At 38.2% G+C, this 20,075-nt stretch overlaps 1 protein-coding gene across 2 annotated transcripts in view; it reads left to right on the top strand.

The window, feature by feature from the left end:
* Positions 1–9,935: 9,935 nt before the first annotated feature.
* Positions 9,936–20,075, top strand: part of LOC149153479 (fanconi anemia group D2 protein) — a 36,263-nt gene continuing 26,123 nt past the window's right edge. The window contains exons 1-3 of one of the 2 annotated variants that reach the window (XM_089439228.1): positions 9,936–10,150; positions 10,279–10,343; positions 10,450–10,498. In XM_089439228.1, coding sequence (XP_089295354.1) covers positions 10,037–10,150; positions 10,279–10,343; positions 10,450–10,498 — 228 coding nt within the window. In that variant the 5' untranslated portion in view covers positions 9,936–10,036. The remainder of the gene's footprint in view (positions 10,151–10,278; positions 10,344–10,449; positions 10,499–20,075) is intronic. The other variant, XM_089439229.1, reaches the window with a different exon arrangement.

Here is a 20,075-nt window from a genome sequence, read left to right as displayed (position 1 = left end):
TTCATTTTACCATTCATCAAAACATTAAACAAACAACACTTCAAAACATGACAACTTCAATGCTTCACATGGCATATAGGTATAATGCTTCTATTCTTGCTTCATATTGTAGCCATTTTAAACTAAGACTTTATCTATGCATTCAATGAGTTTGCATCTAGAACATTCTGTTGAGAAATCTAGGGCATTCAAAGATAACAATTTCTCTGCTTCATAATTACTTGTGATGCACTTTTACTTCTTAATCTTATAGTGTTTTCTTTGTTAGCTTATTAATGTGTTGAAATACTTCTCCTCGGCTCCTTCTAGAGAAACTCGGTCTCTATCTTTTCCACTGCTCCTTCACACCTTCCCTATAAAATCTCAGTCTCTACTTCGATTACCCATAAGAGTCCTCTTTTGCTGCCCTAGAAGATACCTTCCTTTACTATCCCAGAATAAACCCTACTTCACAAGTCCCAGAAGAGTTCTTCTTCATATACCCAAAAGAATCCTAATTACTACCCCGGAAGAATGCCTCTTTCGCTAATCCAGGAGATCCCTTCTTCACTATCCCAGAAGAATGACTTTCATGGCCCTAGAAGAAACCCTTTCACTATCCTTACTTCACACTTTATTCTGCACCTTTTCTTCACACTTCTCTTAAAATGAATTTAGATTGAATTACTTGCTTTGAATGGAGGCCGAGTTATTATATTTGTACACCTATTCACTGGGTCTTTAGGCCGACTTGATAGCTGGAGTTAGGCCGACTTTATCTAGCAGTTTCTTCATCGTTTGTAAGCTGACTTTAAGAGGTTAGGTGACAAGTTCTTGGAGGATACTTTACACAGACAAGATTGATCTTTTATAAAGTGTTACATGACTTCATTTACATCATAATGACTCTAACATTTTATGACTAGATGATAAATAAATCCTAAAGACTCTCAATGGGATTCTTGACTCAAAAACAAAACCCCTTGCTCATGAAACCCATAAAGCAAGTCAATAAAATAATTTTATTTTTCTTATTTACATCTCATTATATAAAATCATAATTGCATGTCAACATGAAGACCGAACCTAGTTACACTTTTCAACACTCCCTCTTAACTAGGGAGGTATTCATAATGGTACTTGGACTTTCCCGATCTGAAGAATCTCTCATAAGAAGAATTCACATGTGTAACTCATTTGTATAGCATCATATTAACCAACATTGTTATATAGCAAGGCCTTGACTAACAACTCTATCGCTCCACAAGATCAAAGAAAAATGCCGACGAGACCAATGATTTATAGACACACTCATCATTGTCTCTCTTGGAACATACCCCACCCGGGTTCTCTCAGGATATGCTCCATGAGGACTATTCTTTTCTTAGACTCCCCCATTCCCACAAAGAATATCGGTCCTCCATGACTACTATTTCATGGGTTGCCCTGTCTCATCCCCTAAGAGTATCTGATGCCAAATGATTACACAATCCTCCATTCTGTCTTCCCAGGTGAAGAACAGAATGACATGTCTATCTCTCCTTTTCAAACTAGGAGGACATATTCCATTAAAGGAATGTACTCATTCCTATCACAAATGAATATACCTAAGTTCCTTGCTTACGAATTTTCCAAGTTTCTTCCAAGTAAGAAACTTCTTTTCAAGCTCCCTCTTAACCAGGGACCCATCGCAAATCCTCGTGTGGAGATCCTGAAACAACTAGCTACTTGAAGAGCTCCTTCCTTCAATGTTATGAATTTCTTCTTTGTCAAGGAGTCTTCAACTTTTGGGAACTTCTACATAGGGCAGATATCATCCATCATTTTTGTCCATGAGTCAGTCATGTTCTCAACTCATCAGAAAGTGATCCATAAGATTTTCCATCTGGCTTTGCTTCATGTCATTCTGCTTTCATGCCATACTTTTTGGAGGGACATTACATCCTTATATGTAGTTCATTTGGAAGTCATCCATAGATTTCCCTTTGGTAATCCCACATAAGCCCATCCATATATTAGTTCAAAAATAATGAACACTTTTAAGTCAAGGTTACCTTTGTGATGATCTTTCACCATGACATCTTCCTGTAAGTATCAATATCCTGCATGCAGATTGACATATCTCCCACATATATCTATTATCAAGGGTCTCTATCTTTTTCCTACTTCTATCAGAGTCTTCACATCCTTATGAGAGATATTCTAGTCAAATTTTCTTGAACTTCAGATGTTGAATGTCTTCTATCTTTGTTGCATATTATCATGATATTTTCCTATCTTTTCACACTTCATTCCCAGGAGCTTCCAATCATAGTTCCTTGATTGTAGTCAGCTTCCTCATGATTCATATGAGAACATATTATGTTGATTTCATCTAGTGTGACTTATACTTTGCTGCAATTCTTCAGAGGAGGAGATCCTTTCTTCCCTTGATCATATTTCCCAGGATGGAAATAATGATCCATATTATATGAAACCATATGACATGACTTTCATAATTATCTATGTAAGCATACATACCTCATTTTTCTTTAGGTCATCCAGACTTCCTGTAGAAGCTTCATTCGAAAGGATTTTATCCTTCTTTCCTGTTATGTCATCATGCCATCACCCCTTGAATCCCACAAGTTGGAATTCCTGATGAAAACCTTGCTTTTCTTTCTACATCGGTGAGTCCTTTGATTAGGATTCCATCAGAGAAACTCGAGGATGTTTCATATCTTCACCCGATAAATGTTTTCTTTTTTTAATATGATGGTCCCATGCGATGATGACCTCTTCTACTTTCTATGAGGTTTCCTAAGAGCTTCCTATTCTTTGTAATCAGTAAGATTTGTACCAGACATACTTTCTACTTCCCATGTCACAAGCTCTTACTTCTAATGATTCTATAATGCTATTTTCTAATCTGATGCATCATATTTTATTTATAATGCACCCTATCTATAATTTACAAGTGAAAAGTACCTTTTAGAAGAAGATCATCTTAGTCATTTTAGAGATCTTTTACTTCTTCTTAAGCTTCTTTGACTCAGGTTCTTTCACTTCTTTAGTAATGTGGGCTTCTTCCCTATTCCTCTTGTCCTTACTACGATTAGGAAAATCTCTTCTATAGTGCCCAAGTTCATGACATCCATATCATCTTATCTTAACCATGTTATTCCTTTTCTTTGGAGGACCGAACTTTCCAAAATTTCCTTTTCTTCTTATGATCGCAACATTTGCTTGATTCTGCTCACTTGGTCCAACATCAATATTTGCCTTCAGTCTAGTTTCTTCGATCTTACAAAGTGACCATAGATCTTGAAATGGATTAGTCTCTTTATTCCCATAGAAAAATGAAGTGGAGTTACCCCATTCTTCCAGTAGTGCATTTAGTACCACTGTGGTCATCTCTCTATCAGGCATAACTTTTCCTAGTTCTTGTAGTTGATCTCGAATTTCTGATATCCTCATGAAGTATGAGGCTATTCCATCTTCCTTAGATGTCTTCAGTTTATAGAGTTCTTGCCTTAGAGAGATTACTTCTCCTACAATATTTATGGAAAACAACTCTACCAATTTGTCATATATAGCTTTTATAGTCTCCAATTTTGATACATATGGGATTAGAGAGTCGTTTATAGATTCTATAAGAATCCTTTGGGCTCTCACTTCTCCTTTCATGTATCTAGCATGTGCTTGAGTATTGTCTTTTGGAGGTTGGGTTATCGATCCCTTAATGTGATCCATGACCTCATTCTCAATAAGATTTAAGTCTGTCCTTTTCTTCCATGCAAGAAAATTTACAGCCCCAACCAATTTATTGCTTTCCTTGCAAAAAGACATTTTTATATTATCAGATATAGTCATAAACTTACTTGAGTGATTGTTGTTTTCTTCCTCCTTAATCTCAATGTTGATAGAGGATCTTCTTCTTGAGTGATTGATGAGAGAGAGCTTGATTCATGACCCTTCTTGAATGTTTTAGCCTTCATCCTTTCTTGAAGAGATTTCACTCCTTTGATGATGTCATGATATCTAAATTTCCCTTACAGTTTATGTCTTTCTTCCTGCTTCCTTCTTCGATCTAGGGTTTCTTTGATGTAGATCTTGATCTTTTTGCATTGATAACCTTTGACTTGCTTTGATGCCTTTCTTTTGAAGATCGATTCTCTTGTGTCTACTTGTTCTTGGCTGCTCATTCTTGTCTTCAACACCTAAGCTCTAATCCCATGTTGAGAAATCTAAGTCATTCAAAGATAACAATTTCTCTTCTTGATAATTGCTTGTGATGCACTTTTACTTCTTAATCTTATAGTGTTTTCTTTATTAGCTTATTAACGTGTTCTTTCATCAAGACAATTACCAATATGCATAAAAGACAAGTGACACAATATGTAGGCTTCTTCAGTCAGGGCCAAAACCTATCACCTCTTGAAAGGAAAACCCGATAAAAATTTCTTCTTCTAGATCTTCAATTTATAAGTACCAAGACCATGACACAGACCCTTGACTCTAGTATCCTCTCAAGAACCCTGTCACTAACCTTAATTCTCTACCTCTTCCTTCCTTCGCCTCTCTTCTTGATATTGAACTGCTTCTCCTCGGCTCCTTCTAGAGAAACTCGGTCTCTATCTTTTCCATTACTTCTAGAGAAACTCGGTCTCTACTTCGATTACCCAGAAGAGTCTTCTTTTGCTGCCCCATAAGATACTTTCCTTTGCTATCCTAGAAGAAACCCTACTTCGCAGGTCTCAGAAGAATTCTTCTTTGTATGCCTAGAAGAATTCTTCTTCGTATGCCCAGAAGAATCCTATTTACTACCCCATAAGAATGCCTCATTCGCTGATCCAAAAGATCCCTTCTTCGCTATACGAGAAGAATGACTTTTGCAGCCCTAGAAGAAACCCTCTCACTATCCTTACTTTGCACTTTCTTCTGCACCTTTTCTTTGCACGTCTCTTAGATCCAATTCAGGTTGAATGGCTTGCTTTGAATGGAGGCTGAGTTCTTCTATTTATACACCTCTTCACTGGGCCTTTAGGCCAACTTGAAAACTGGAGTTAGGCTGACTTTATCTAGCAGTTTCTTCATCATTTGTAGGTCGACTTAAAGAGGTTAGGTGACAAGTTCTTGGAGGATACTTTACATAGACAAGATTGATCTTTTACAAAGTGTAACATGACTTCATTTACATGACAATGACTCTAACATTTTATGACTAGATGATAAATAAATCCTAAAGACTCTCAATGGGAGTCTTGACTCAAAAAACAAAATCCCTTGCTCATGAAACCCATGAAGCAAGTCAATATAATAAATCTATTTTTCTTATTTACATCTCATTACATAAAATCATAATTGCATGTCATATGAAGACCGAACCTAGTTACACTTTTCAACACATTCATCAATCAATGCTCAGCTTCTTTGTACAACACTCAAAGGGTCAACTTCAAATTCCTATTATTTTTTGCCCATGGAAAGAAAGAAACCTTAAGCTGATTAAGATTCAAATGATGACAACTTTCTTAATGCAAAAAATGTCTACTACTGAAAACAAAGTATGCCTATAAGGAAATGAATTTTTATGGAAAGTGCAAGTATGAGGAATGAAAACAATATAGAAGTTATTGCAATAATAACCTTCAATCAAAATAACGAGAAGATCATTCTTTACCAATTTTCTTTTGAAAACAAAAGCTAAAGAGAGGGAAGAAAGAACTAAAAAACATACACTGTCTAATGCCATCTTCAATATTTAGTGACAAAATGAGCAACTACAGTCAACTATATTCAATACTAACTTCTTGAAACTATGTAGACCATGTTTTATACCTCCATAGCAAGTGGTTGAGCATCCAACACAAATAGTAGGTAAAATCAATTAAAGCAAAGATGAACACTAGCCAAGAATGCCAAAAAGAACTATGAATTTAGGCTTATTGGTGATAACTGCTTCTCAAAGGTAGCTAGTGGCAAAGATGACATAATAAAACAACCTTCTAATCCAAGTTAATGTGTGGGTGGAGCAGTGGCCACATCAGACTAGAATCATAGATCCAAGCCATTGATCAATGAACTATATCAAATGCTAACCATCATTGAAATTAAGGCGAGTCATTTCTAAATTCAACGTGATTAATGCGAGCAAAGTGACATGCAATAATCCTATATGTTTGCCAAGTTAAAAATAATATTACCATATCAATGTCAAGGAATTAAGCATAACCATCGATATAACCTTATATATATTAACCACAAATGCATGCCTCATATGTCATAGCTCGCTTATGCATCATCGATATTATAATTGCTAAGCAATAAACGTTTAAGCCATGCTTGTAATCCTTTATTCATACACATCCATTTCAAGTGTTGAAGTATAAGCCCCCCTTTATTTTTTCATATATGCCAATGATAGCAATGCATGGCAAATATATGGCACACACTATACATGCATATGAATTGTAGAAGAAGGTGCATTCCGATCAAATAACCATCCTTGTTTATCCATTTGATGCTTATTTGCAAGTGCATGTATAATACCAAAACTTCACCATGAATAGAGACACATATGTGACATGCAAAAGATCAACCATGCCATTACACAACATGACATAATAATTGAACTTTAGCTAATTTCTTTCCTAGGGGACCCCACACACTTATACTATTTATTATTTTTGCACAACACTGGGAAATTTTGCAATACTTTGTAAATAAAAAAAAAAAAAAACAGGGTTAGATGTGTCAACAACTCATTGAGGAAAAGATGTTGGAATGCATTATGTTCAGAAGCAACATAAGGGCTAGACAAACCAACTTAGTCCAAACACAAATTTAAATTTCTATAGCCTTGCTTCCAATCGAGAATACTAAAGAGTTAGTGTTACCTTGAAGCAAGAATGTTAATGTGTTGGTTATTATTTGATGGAACTATAAACATAATGCATTCATGCCATTGATTAAGGAGAGAAGTAGTGCTAGCTCATAGTGTATTCATAAGTAGCCTTGGTATCTTCAGGAGACTAGATTTAGATTAAGAAAAAATGAACATGCTTAGAACCATTTTGAGGAGTTTGAATTCTAAATCGCGATTAATATTACATTGTCAACAAGTTGTTTTGTGAGTGGGTTACACCAAGAAATGGCCTTGTAATAAATTTTGAGTAGAGTTTATAGAGAACACAATTTAATTCCATAAAACATCTAAGTTTGCAAAGTGAGTGGGCTATAAGCCCTTCGTTTATGCATCAAAATCAAGCCTATTTTCCAAGTCTTATGCAAGGAAGTTGACCTATGAACTAAATTCAAATAGCGTATCAATCTTGTTCTTCTTAATTTGAATCTTAATATGGAACAACTTTGTCATCTCCTCTCCTCTTTATGATGGACGCAACTTAGGTTCACTTTCTTTTGCATTGTTGTCTAGATAATTTTATCAGCCACATTCAAGCTTCTTTCTATTTTCTCCCCTATTTCCACTAAAAGATTTTTACTCTTGCATTGCCCCTTACTTATAGCTCTTGGGAATTAGCTCTACATGCAATTTAGAACATTTTTCCTCAGTGCGACCATCATTGGTGCGATGGTCACTATGGTTGCGAGGATCCTTTTGCACATGTACAATGTTGATGAAATTATTATTTTTCTATTTCCACTTCCTTTTCTTGCCTTTGTTAGACTACTTCTACCCATTTGGATGACTTCTTTTGTCATATCCAATGCACTATGCTTGCACATATGCCTCATATGGACTTGGGCTTGGATACCATACCTTGCTTTCTCATGTGATTATGAATATTGCCTAGTTACTTGATGACCATGTCAAGGTCCTTAGGATATATTCCTAATTGAAAGGATTGTTTGGAACTCTATAGTGTACTCTTATACAACTTATCCTTTCCATTGCTGGTAGTAGTGCCATAAATTCTTCGGTCCTCTTCATACTTGGTGGGGTAAAACTAGGACTTGAGAGGTAGTTGAATACTCCCACGTAATTCCTTTTAACCATAGGAATTGGTAATTTGTCAAAGTGACATGGGCTAGGCCTAGGCCTCCCACCTAGTTACTAGTGAGCCTACCTCTAGCATAATGACCTTTGTGTAGCTTCCTTCTATCGGAACCCTCAATTCTCATAAAAAACCATAATACCATAATTTTTCTTTTGAATATGTCTACTCCTATATTGATACAATTTTTTTTTTACATAGAGGCAACGGCCTCGAGAAGTCTAGCCCAGAGAGGCAACATACTCACATTACATAGCTGAAAATTGACCAAAAAGACTTGCTGTTGACTGACTAGAAGAGCTTCTAGGACCAGGACCATGACTAGTGCATAGAAACATAATACAACATTGTCAAAACTGTAGACTGACCAGAGGTAATTCAAGGACCAAAACGGATTGTCTGGGCTTATACATATAAACAGGGAAGCGCTGCCCAGGTCAAAACTGTAATCTGATCCATAAAGCAACTGTACCCGTAACTTTGAGCAACAGGGAAACAAAAACCAAAGAACGCAGACCTGTTTAAGCTTCATGAGTGGTGGAAGGCGACTCTTCAACGATACGACACCCATAATTGAAGGGGTCATCATCTTCAGAGGGATGGCCCTCTTTGCCTGAAGAACCGCCACCAGTTGGGACACTCGGACCAGCTTGAGTTTGCATTTCCTGGGTAGCAGTACCACCTGGAACCTTATTCTGCTTGCTGTAAAGCTGAGAAGTGCCAGGCGAATCTTCCGCCCTCGTCTCCATAGTCACTCCTGGAGTTGCGGCCACCAGACCAACAGTACCCTCGCGCAGCTCAATGGTGACAGAAGCAATGAAAGAGTGATTACTGAGAGTACAGGGGAATTGAAAATGAGCAGTGTGAGAGTGAGAGTTGTGAGAGCTCGACGCTAATTCATGTTGCCCTCGACCTCGTCCACGACCGCTCTTGGTAGCGGGATAGCGATCAGAGCCGAAGCCCGAGGAGTAAGACGAGGAGTCCGTGGTAGAGGAGGAGGGCTGGCGGATAACTCGCCCACGGGAGCTTCCCCTCTTGCAGCCCATTCTTTGGCACAATTTAGGCATGTTGAAAAGAGCAGGAGGAGCTGAACAGGCAGCAGAACTGTGCAGGCCGGGGGAGACTGAAAGGGGCAGAGCTTCAGCACGCAGAGGAGCGCTGAGAATGACAGAGGACGAGCGACACTTAAAATTGCAGGAAGGACTTTGGAAAGCATGAAATCCCGGCTGAGAATCAACACCGCAATCCTGAGCACAACGATTACCTGGTCTGGTCCGAGAGCAGGGCTCTGCGGCAACGAGGGAGCAATACATTCGCAGGGGAGGAGCATTGAGGAATTGGAGGAGCGCCATAACAAAAGAACAAGAAGGCTGGTATGGAGGGACGAGCTGCATTAACGCAGCATTGAAGGAGTTTGCAGAGAGTATAAAGGCTGGCAGCACGCGAGGCCAGATGGCGGTGGGAATGAGCCACGCGCCAACCCACCAAGCCGCCTTCGTACCGTAATCAATACTACACACCTGCATCCGGGAATAATACCATGTAAAATTGTGTAACTTTCATAATTACATTTATTGATGGCATTATTTAATATAATAATAAAAATCTCATTAACTTAACTTTAACTTTAAAAATTAAATTATTATTATCATCATTATCATCTCAAATACATTTTAAAAATATCAATACAAACCAAATTAAAAGTAAATAAATCAATTACATATATTACATCATCACATTCAGAAAATCAACTCAAATGCTTGTATTACATAATATTACTTTCACATATATTTGTGCAAAATACCATCTTGCACAATTAAAACCATTTTTAGCCCATAAACAATCTTTTACACCATATCGAAAAGAGAAAAACAAAAGTTTCAAGCAGAAGACAAAAAGTGGGACGGGACATTGCATTGTCAACCTCATTAAGTTTGTAATCTTAAAGATTATTGTATTAAGAAATCAATTAAGCGAACCCTTTTACGTTATATCTCGAGTCGCGCAAATGTGACAAATCGGATACAGAGAGCGCTGCCAAAGAAGAGGGAAGAACAAAGATGTTCCGAACGCGTTTATTTTCCTTTGCATTTGGATTTTCAGTTACAGGCGCTGCCATTGCGCACTTCGTATGGAGGGATTTGTGGTCTAGCCATGCGGCCGTTTCATTGCAGGTTCCAAAAATCTTCTTCCCCCAGTCCATAATTTTGTGTTAAAAAATACTGCGAAACATTTCAACTCATCATTGATACCCAAATCGTTATTGCCATGGCTTCCTTAAGCGTGCGTTGTTTTTCCACAGACACGAGAGTATTACGATGCCCTAGAAAGACGAATAGCACGGTTGGAATCTGAAGCATTACAGGGGTATTACCTTTATATTCCAATTCGTTTTACTTTAAACATTTCAATGAATGAATCAATGAACATACTATGACGGCTTGCTACATATATATTCGATGCATTGTTCCAGGAAATTAGCTAGGCGCATGGACTGTGCAAAAATGAGCTCAATCCTTTAGGCGCGTTCAAAACTTTGAATTACTTATTCGTTTATTCAGAAGTGGCTTATGGAAGGAAAATGAATTTCGTTTCCTAACCCTAAACATAAATCATAGGTTAACTTTTTGGGCCAAAAATGCTCCTTTCCTGCTATTAAATGTACTGCATCACATCTTACAGCCTACGTTCCTTCTGGCTTGGTAGCCAAATTTGAGGGGTATAGTTTCTGCCAGTGTCTTCTGGGATTTGCACACAGCCTCACACCTTTCTACTTTTATTCAAGTGCAACAGAGGTCTGTTAATGATGGCCTTACTAATTGATGAAGAAATATGACGGGGCATTTATTTCTTTCATAGGCAGCTCCCTCCCAGTGGGTTTCGTTGCGGTGTGCTCTGACTGGAGGGCTAGACTACAATTGGCATGGAATCCTGGTGGGCAACTTGAAATTCCATGGACCTTACTACTGAACCACCGCCTTACTGGCAGCAGGGATCAAGTTCCCAAATAGCTTTCCCTTTTTATGTACGGTCCTTGGGAATGCGACTTGTAGTTTGCAAGATTGTGAGCAAGGCTCCCATTTCACAAGTTGAGTTATTGTAGAGGCAGTGAAAACTTAAAACCCCTCTGGACTGTTGGAATTTAATCCATAGAATATTTGATCAAATTGAACTTTCGAAGGGTGAAAGTTGAAACCGAGGGAGTATTGGGAAATGATTCCTTGTAACTCAGACAATTTTCCTTCCCACTCCACTTATTTTCCCTTTCCTGAACATTCAACTTCAGCCAGCGTTCCATTAAAGATATTATTGTTTGTGGTTCCTTTCTGCTTCATCTACCGTTCGTTTTGTGGATACACATTTTTTCTATATTTCTTTTCCGAGTTTTCAGGACTATCCTATATATAATATTCATATAATAAAATTACTGCCTTGTAGAATCAGTTTTTGAGATTTTAATCCTTCATTTCTCATGATAAGTCTCCTCTCCATGATATTTTTCAAATTTATTCCTCAAAATTTGAGGAGTATTGAATCAAGGCTATTGCTCCGCTTACCCAACTATTTACTGAACCATTCCATATCAGTTTATATCTTTGAGCATTCTAAACTTTCCCTATGTCTATCAGTAAATGGTGACTCTTGAGTTTTCTTTTTTTCAGAAATGCTACTTATATTAACCACCGATATGGTACAACAAATATTCAGTGATATAAACGGGCATACTTATCTAGAGGTTAAAAGAAAGACCTTTAGATTGGATTGCGTCTCAATAGAACATCCACGTGCACATCTTAGGAGGAGACACTTTTAATTCTGAAATGCAGTGACAGAACTTTCAACAACCGATCCTCAAATCAGATCATACAGATTACTCCAAAGCACAATACGGATTCACACATAATTTTCCAAATAACATACATAGTAACCACTCAAATAGTGCCAAACTTCTCTAAGATGGAAAGGACACAGGGATTCAACATCACCTAAGAGAGCCCTCTCTCTAATGGATCTTATTGATGAAAATATTGTTAGTTTTTGTAACATTGGATGTGTTCTAGCCAGGAAATTTGGTGGAGAAGCTAGAATACATGAGATCTCCAAAACCCATATATTGTTTTTGGAAATTCTGCCTAGAAATGACTTAATTAGATTATTAGCTAGTTTTTAAATATTTCTTAAGTCTAAACCTAGTGAATATGGTTAATTAATTAAATCAAGGTGTAAATAGTCTAGAAACACACACGGATGGACTTCAAGATGATCTTAGTCACCAATTAAGATTTAATCTTGGTTGTTGGAGTCCCAACAGAAGATTATAAGAAGAAGTCAATGGGCACTTGGAGAAGACACTTGAGAGTTCGATTTCATTCGTAGATCGATTTCCAAAGTAGCAGTAGTCAGTTGCCGGATAGAGAATCATAGAGATCGAAACATTGTGAGGGGCAGGAATAGTGATCCGAAGGAAAGATTTTCCAGATCCGGAGAGGCAATAGCAAGAGGGCCAAGTTATCCTAGAGAGGCAGCGCTGAGGGACAGTGCGGTTGCTTTAGCCAGACAGTTCGATTTGGAGGAAGGAAAAATCATTCTCAGTTCCAGAGGTCGGGAAGAAGTCCCAAAAGGTTGGAGAGATGATTTCCTCAACATCCAAAGGCAGACAACTTCATCAGAGGCCAGTTAAAGGCAAGCCGTCTAGCCAACTACGCAAACCAGCATAGAGGCTGACGCAGAGCTCCATGAGGCTGAGTTTTGGTAGACAAAGCAGTGCCAAAAATTGCTTGTGGGAGAAGGGTAATGCCCTTCAGTATTTTGCCCATATTTTCTTGCTGTTTGGATTTCCAATTGGGCATCCATAGATGTACTCAGATTTCACTGCTGCCTAATAAAATAAAATCCTTATTGTTGCACCAATTTTTCCAAGTTGGGTTTTTCTGGGGACATTTGTCCAAAAATAACTGTGTTATTTTATGTGTGTGTGTTAGCAATGCTTCCAGCGTTTATTCTTCCACAATTTTATTTGTGTATATTGTAGTGTGAGCTATTCAGTATTTGTTGTAGTAAACAGTAAATAAATTGTTAATTAAAATAACAATTAGGAGAATAATTTCCAGTTTTGTAATAAGATTCCGGGTTTCAGAATTCTCACATGGTATCGAAGCGCAGTTGATCAGCCATAGAGCTCAAAGGCGAAGAGAGAAGGAATTTCGTTGCTCATTGTGGGCAGCAGGCCAAAATTCTCAAGGGAAACAAAGTCATTCTGCTGGGAGGCCGAATTACTTGAGGAGGTTCGATTTTTTTTAGTGGGGCAAAAAAATTTGATCTTTCCAGATCGAGTGATTCCAAAGGTAGAGGGAGCAACGCAGATTGTTGGACACCTAATCCTCTAAGGGTTATGGTGTGGAAGATAAATAGTCAAAGTGAGTCCAAGAGACCTTGGAATATGGAATCCAATGTTCATTCCCATGTATTATAAATGTGTATCATTTGTTAATAGAAAGTGCATTCACACTTTACCTTATTTCGTTGTCCACATTCCATGTGCATCTGACATGATATCAGTGCTGCAGGAGAATTCTGGCCCTGCTCCAACTTGAGCCTTTGGTTTTTGTGGCCCTTGTCAGTCCTACACGTATGTCCTTTGTAAAAAACTGGTGTTTTTTTCCTCAAACCCAGGTCCCAGGTCTCAATTTGGAATATTTTATATCCCATGTAACTCCTTTATCTAATGACTGTCTCTCTGCCCATCTGCTATGCTGATTATTTGCCTCTGAAGTTTATTTTGGGTGCATTGTAACCAATATGTTGGTTGGGAGCATCACTACTATTCTCTGTGTTGTGAGCCATTTTGTTCGAACTCTTGGTGCGTTAGTTCATTTACATTCAAGTCACCTACTCTGGAAATTGAAGTGACTGTGTTGAACTTTGATACGACGGTTCCATGTCAGGAGGAAATCATTGTTGCATGTAGTGCGTTAAATCTTTGTCTGTGAGTTGTTTAATATTTGAATAGAGCACTCAGTCCATGGGTTGGAATACTACATGCACATTTAATATCTCAATATCTCTAGCCAGTCCTTAATGTATTGAAAGTCGGTCGGTTCTCTTTGTGGTGAAGTTTTTTACATGCGGTCATTGCTAGTCTACGTTGAACATAGAATTGTGTTGAATCTGGTTGAACGTTGAGAGTGTTGGTTGAGTTCTTATGGTGCATTGGCTTATATATATATACTGGTGAATTGTTGAAGCATTCAAACTCTTGTATTTCTCTATGCACTAGTTTGAAGTCTACATGTGCTTTGGAATGGAGACACCATGGACTGTGAAGGACTCCGTTACATTAGTTTGAGAGTTGTATGACTTCTTTGTGCTGTATTGGAAGAGTGTGATGTTGAATCAATTTTTTGCATTTGGATTTTAGAATTTTTTAATATATCTTGAAACTCTTATATATGCATTTTGTGGTTGTGAGTTATCCAAGGTTCAGATATAATGCTGGTATTTGATGTATATGGTTGCACCTACATTGAATTTGCGTTTAACCTCCATTGAATCATCGATTGGAATTTGGAGTTGTATGAAGCAGTGAGTTATATTCATAAGGAATCAGTGTTTTGAGTTACATGTGCCGAGTATTGACTGGCAGAATAGGTAGTGTACTATAAGGAAGGCGGTCTTGGAGCCACGCTATTTCCCTACCTCTTTCCAGCAGTGATTTTACCCACACCCATTTACTTTTGCCGGACTAATGAATTGTGTGCGGCTTGGATGCTTATTAATATGTGTGAATCCATCATTGTCTTGTAATTATGTAGCTCATATCGCTCAACTTCTTCTGGATTCATAGTTCCATAGTTTCAGTTACAGCTGGTAAGAAAGATTCGCATTTCTTGGGCAAGGATTGTGCCAAGGATTTTTTTTAAAGATTTTCAGTATCTGTGTTACGACTATGGGCAAGTCTTGATGTCAAATGAACGAAAAAAAGGGACTGTGTAGTGTCTTTCATGTAGTTTCTTGTAAACCCCAAGAGCTGGAAAATCAATTGTGACTCGCAGAGCTGAAATACAATTGTTGTGCTTATGACTGCAAGGTGAGACGAAATTGTTGGTTGTGCCTGCAAATTCGACATTGTGGAGGCCCGAAGGGGAATTAGATTGACAGGTTAGCACATTGTCATTAGAAGTTCAAACTGCCTTTATTTTTTGCTCTGTTCAAAATCAAGTTTGTACTGGTGACTGCATGCAATAGCTCGGTAAAAATCATTTTCCATTTTATAAAATACTTGAGGAATTTCGGTGGTCAAGACTATTATATGCTGAAAGAGTGATATATGGATTCCATGGGAGATGATGAAAATGTGTTGAGCTATGGTGATGTTGTGTGTTTTGGTTATCTGCTATGAGCTATTGATGAGCATTAATTCATCATATTGTCTTGTTTGGCATGGGTTTCGCTAAGCTCTAACAATACTATTTTGTTTAAGGGGAATTTAGCGATAGTGTTAACACTATCTTGCTAAATACATCTAGCAACAAGTCCAAGGGTTGCAACATCCTCCACGACCATAACATTTATGGACCTGTTGTGATTTGTTAGTGGTTGGTGTGTACGCTGATTATGCAACATTAAATAATTTACATTGTTGTCTTCTGCCTTGGTTATTGTACGTTGGTCCAACCTATATGATGAGAAGCGTTGAAGCTAGTACATTGAAGTCTTGCTTTGTGGAGCACCCTTTATTTGATTTTGGGATTGCATTCAACAATATAAATTGTTGGAAAATGACTGATGGAGTGTTGGAATTACTAAACAATTTAATACATTCTATTGTCGACAGTACAATCATGATTGATAAAGCCATTCTCAGAGACATTCAAACATGTCTGCAAAATGCACATGACAAGATTGAATTTTTGTAGCTTGAATCTCAGCTTCAACAAGATGAGTTACAACAACATAAGCATCATGACACCCATCAACAACCAACAAGTGGTCAAATCAGTAACATTGAGACAAACTCCCATCAACAACAAATCAATAATGTTGATCTAGTACCCAATGAAGGAGCAGATTTGCATGCAGATGCAGAAATTCGGCATACACTTCCCAAGACCATCATCAGACCTTGGGAAGAGCTTGTCCATAACAAGCACATAACTGGACTTGGATATGACAAGGATGTGTCCTTTCATATTCTAGATTACTCAAAACCCATCAAATTTCAGAGTGCTAGGTTTCTTCATGGCGGTTCACCTTCACCTGTTCTAGATTCTGCTCCTCTTCCACAACAACAACAACATATTGTGAAATGCCAACATTGTGAAAGAGTTGGCCATATGAAAGATCACTGTTTTGATCTTCATCCATGTGAGCATTGTCATAAAACCACTCATTCTTCAAACAGATGCTTCAAAAACAAGCCTCCTGCAAGAACAAAGATTCATCTTGGATGGATCGCTTCTTAGCAATGGGTTTCAACAGCCAAGAAGATATTTCAGTCATATGTTAGAACCTAAGTCACCTGACACGGGGATTCGGGACACGTAGGATTCGGGATTCGTGGTGTCGGATTCGGGACACGCTGACCCCCGGAACAGGACACGTTATATATTATTTTATTAAAATATATATATATATATATATATATATATATATATATATATTAAAAATTAGTTATTACTAATTAGCATATTTCTTACACAAATTTTAATTAATGATACAAATTTATTGATTTCAAACATAGATCTTCATCTATAGCTATTAGCATGCATAGTACATACAAAATTCAAATAAATGTCAGTGGTACTGGTCACATAAATAATAAATCTATTAAAAATTTAAATCATGATTCATAATTCATAACTGAAAGACAACTTACAACTACAAGATAGTAAAATAAACTGCTGTAAAAATGAACAAACTGCTGTATTACGAAACTATTTACCTAAATTTATATACATATATATAACTTGTTATATTTGAGTGGACTGGGATTTGACTGAGTTATGGGCATGCTTAGCTTAGTTCATTGATGACAGCCTACAGCCACAGGTTATTTACTTATCTATATATGGACTAATACGTTCTTTTCCTAATGTGCAGACATAATACTCATCACTACCTACAATTTTTTGAAGCTGTAAGACATGCCAATGATGCCATTAATGTAAACAACTTCAATATGTTCAGTTCATGGTTTTTCAAACAGTGCGGCAGCACCTTATGACTTGACCTTATGTTCAGTTGTGCAAGGCTTGACCTTGGAATCACTATTGTATTGAAATTTAAACTGTTTAAATTTGTTCATGGTGGGCACCGTTGTAGAAGTTTTTGATCCAAGGAGCAATTGTGGGCTTCTTTTATACAAGAAAAGGCCCGTGACAGTTCACCGATAATCGCGTAGGTTACACAAGTGCCACTTTTAAAGGACCAGTGGAACCAACTTGAAAAGCAGATACCCATTTGGTATACCACAATCAAGCATTAACAGTTATGTTTTTACCCAGACTGCACATGTGCTATTATTACCTAGCAGGCACCCCCGACCGAGCACAGGAATCTCGAAACAGTTATGTGGGAGGTGCATACAGTTGGAACAAAGACCGATCAGAGCTTTTCCTCATGTCTCAGCACGCAATGCTAGTGGCAACGCCACAGTGCTCATACAATCAGAATATGGTTTACAACCACACGCCCCTTTTTAACGTTGCAGCCTGTAGGTGTTCCGAACCCGTCAAAACGAATCGCAAACCCTCAAAACAAATCTAAAAACCGGGACTCGCTATTCGGAATCGAGACACGATTCATAAATTCGGGCACGTCACTAGACACGACGTGCCACAATAGGACACGACGTGCCCTGCAATTCTGACACGAATCGGCATAGAATCGTGTCCGATTCGACCGATTCGGGATTTGTCTATGGTTTTGAACGAATCCGGTTTCGTAGGTTAGAACTTGTTCTAGAGTATTGAACAGTCTTGTAGTTGAGTTTTCTCCATCATCTCACCTTGTATCTAACAGGGGGGAAGTGATGGTCATCTACAAGCTTCAAAGCCACATCAAGCGAGCCTGAGCCACAACTTGCCATACTAGATTCAGAGTTGTAGCCAAAGACAAAGATGCCCCTGAGCATGCCTTCGGTTGATGATCAACCTTAAACCATCTATGCGGGGTTGAGACATCTCTTCAAAGAATTGGGGACACTTCCTCTAGCAGAAGACTTCAGCTTCTTGCCAGTTTTGGAAGAGTTCCAGGAATTGCATTAAGCATTCCAGAGTTGGTGGTCATCCTTAAACCATCACAGGTTGAGACCTCCATTTTCAGGTTGAGATTCTCCCTTTTTATGCGGGGTGAGACCTCCCTTTCAAGGTTGAAGGTTTCCCTCTTCAAAACATTAGGAGCACTTCCTCTAGCAGAAGACCTCAGCTTCATGCCAGACTTGGAAGAGTTTCGGGAACTGCACTAAGCATTCCAGTGTTGGTGGTCACATAGTTTTTAAAACCGGAACCGGTGATTGGACTGGTCGACCTAATGAACTGGTTTACTGACCGGAACCGGTCTAACCAGGACTGGTTTGGTCTAAACGAATCGGTTTTAGAAAAATACGTTAAATATTTAATTTTTAATGAAACAAAACTATTTTTAAGATTTGAAACCATGATTCCAAGTCAATAGAGACAAAACATGCAAAGTTTGCTCATTTATATACCATGTAAAGGTGAATATATCAAAATGGCATTGAGTGCAATACATATCATCGACAAAATAGCAAAATACATAAGCAATGAGGCTCTAAATGGCCTATAAAGTCCAAAAACAATGCTGCAAGCTATGAGGCCATTGGCCTACTACAAGTCTACAGTGTACACATGATCAATCATCAAGTTCATCACCACTACTAGCCACAAGATCATCATCAGGAGCTACATAGACATCATCTGGTTCAGACTCTGAGGATGCCTCAGCCTGATTTGCAACCTCAGTATCAATGCCACCAATAACAATAGAAGTGGACCTAATGGAAGCACGAGTTTGTCGACCTACATGACTAGTGCCTTCCATTGGTTCTTTGCCTTTCCTTGATGCTGCTACTGATCCTGGTTCGGATGCCACCACATAATCTGCTTCATCCGCCGCTAAAGCCATGTCGATATCAAAATCAGCGTCAAACACAAGTTCTTCAGTCTCCTCCACCCATTCTGATGTTGGATCAATATCGTCCAACACAATGGGATCTAGATCAGGAGTTTTACTCATCATTTGGAGCTCCGATTGCATTTATTGTTTACCCCCAAACCATGAAACCCTGAAAACCATTAAGTCTACTGAATTTTGAGTGAAATCTAAAATTCTAGTTTCTTCATATGTAATCCAATGAGGTCGAAACCACTCTAAAACATCCTGGGTCATTTCATGGTAATGTTAAAAATTTAAGTAAAAGGATGAAAATGAAAATTAAAGGAAATGTCACTTTTACTTTAAGAATTTAACATTACCATTAATTGCCAACATTGTTAGGGTTGAAATGTGTCAGGAGAATGAGAGGGTAGGCATGTGTTTCTTGGAGGGACTATTTTTGGAGGAAAACAACCCCAAATTTCCCTTAAAACAGCTTTAAAATTCACAAAAATGCATTTTGTGGGTGTTATACTTGCCCTGGCAATAAACTGGGCGGTTCCGTCCTAAACCGGCCAGTTACGACCCGTTAGCTCCAATTTTTGGCCAAACAGGGTGTTTGACCGGGTTTTTTGACCGGTTCCAACCGGTGGGCCTGCTAAGTGGCCGGTTAGACCGGTAATCGGTTAGCTGGGCTAGTTTTGAATACTATGGGTGGTAAATCACCCCCCTTATACCAACATTTCAGAGAGCACATTCAACCTAGTGCTACTATGCATTTTTTTAGATTTTATATTAGAGCTCTCTTTTTGGACTCATACATATCTCTTCGGATTGGGGGGGGGGATGTTGGACACCTAATCCTCTAAGGGTTATGGTGTGGAAGATAAATAGTCGAAGGGAGTCCAAGAGACCTTGGAATATGGAATCCAATGGTCACTCTCATGTATTATAAATGTGTATCATTTGTTAATAGAAAACGCA

Source organism: Pinus tabuliformis, chromosome 9 (genome assembly GCF_031772625.1).
Source record: "Pinus tabuliformis cultivar Carrire ecotype Pingquan chromosome 9, CPIR1, whole genome shotgun sequence".
Taxonomy (NCBI): Eukaryota; Viridiplantae; Streptophyta; class Pinopsida; order Pinales; family Pinaceae; genus Pinus; species Pinus tabuliformis.
This window is presented reverse-complemented; position numbering and strand designations above follow the sequence as displayed.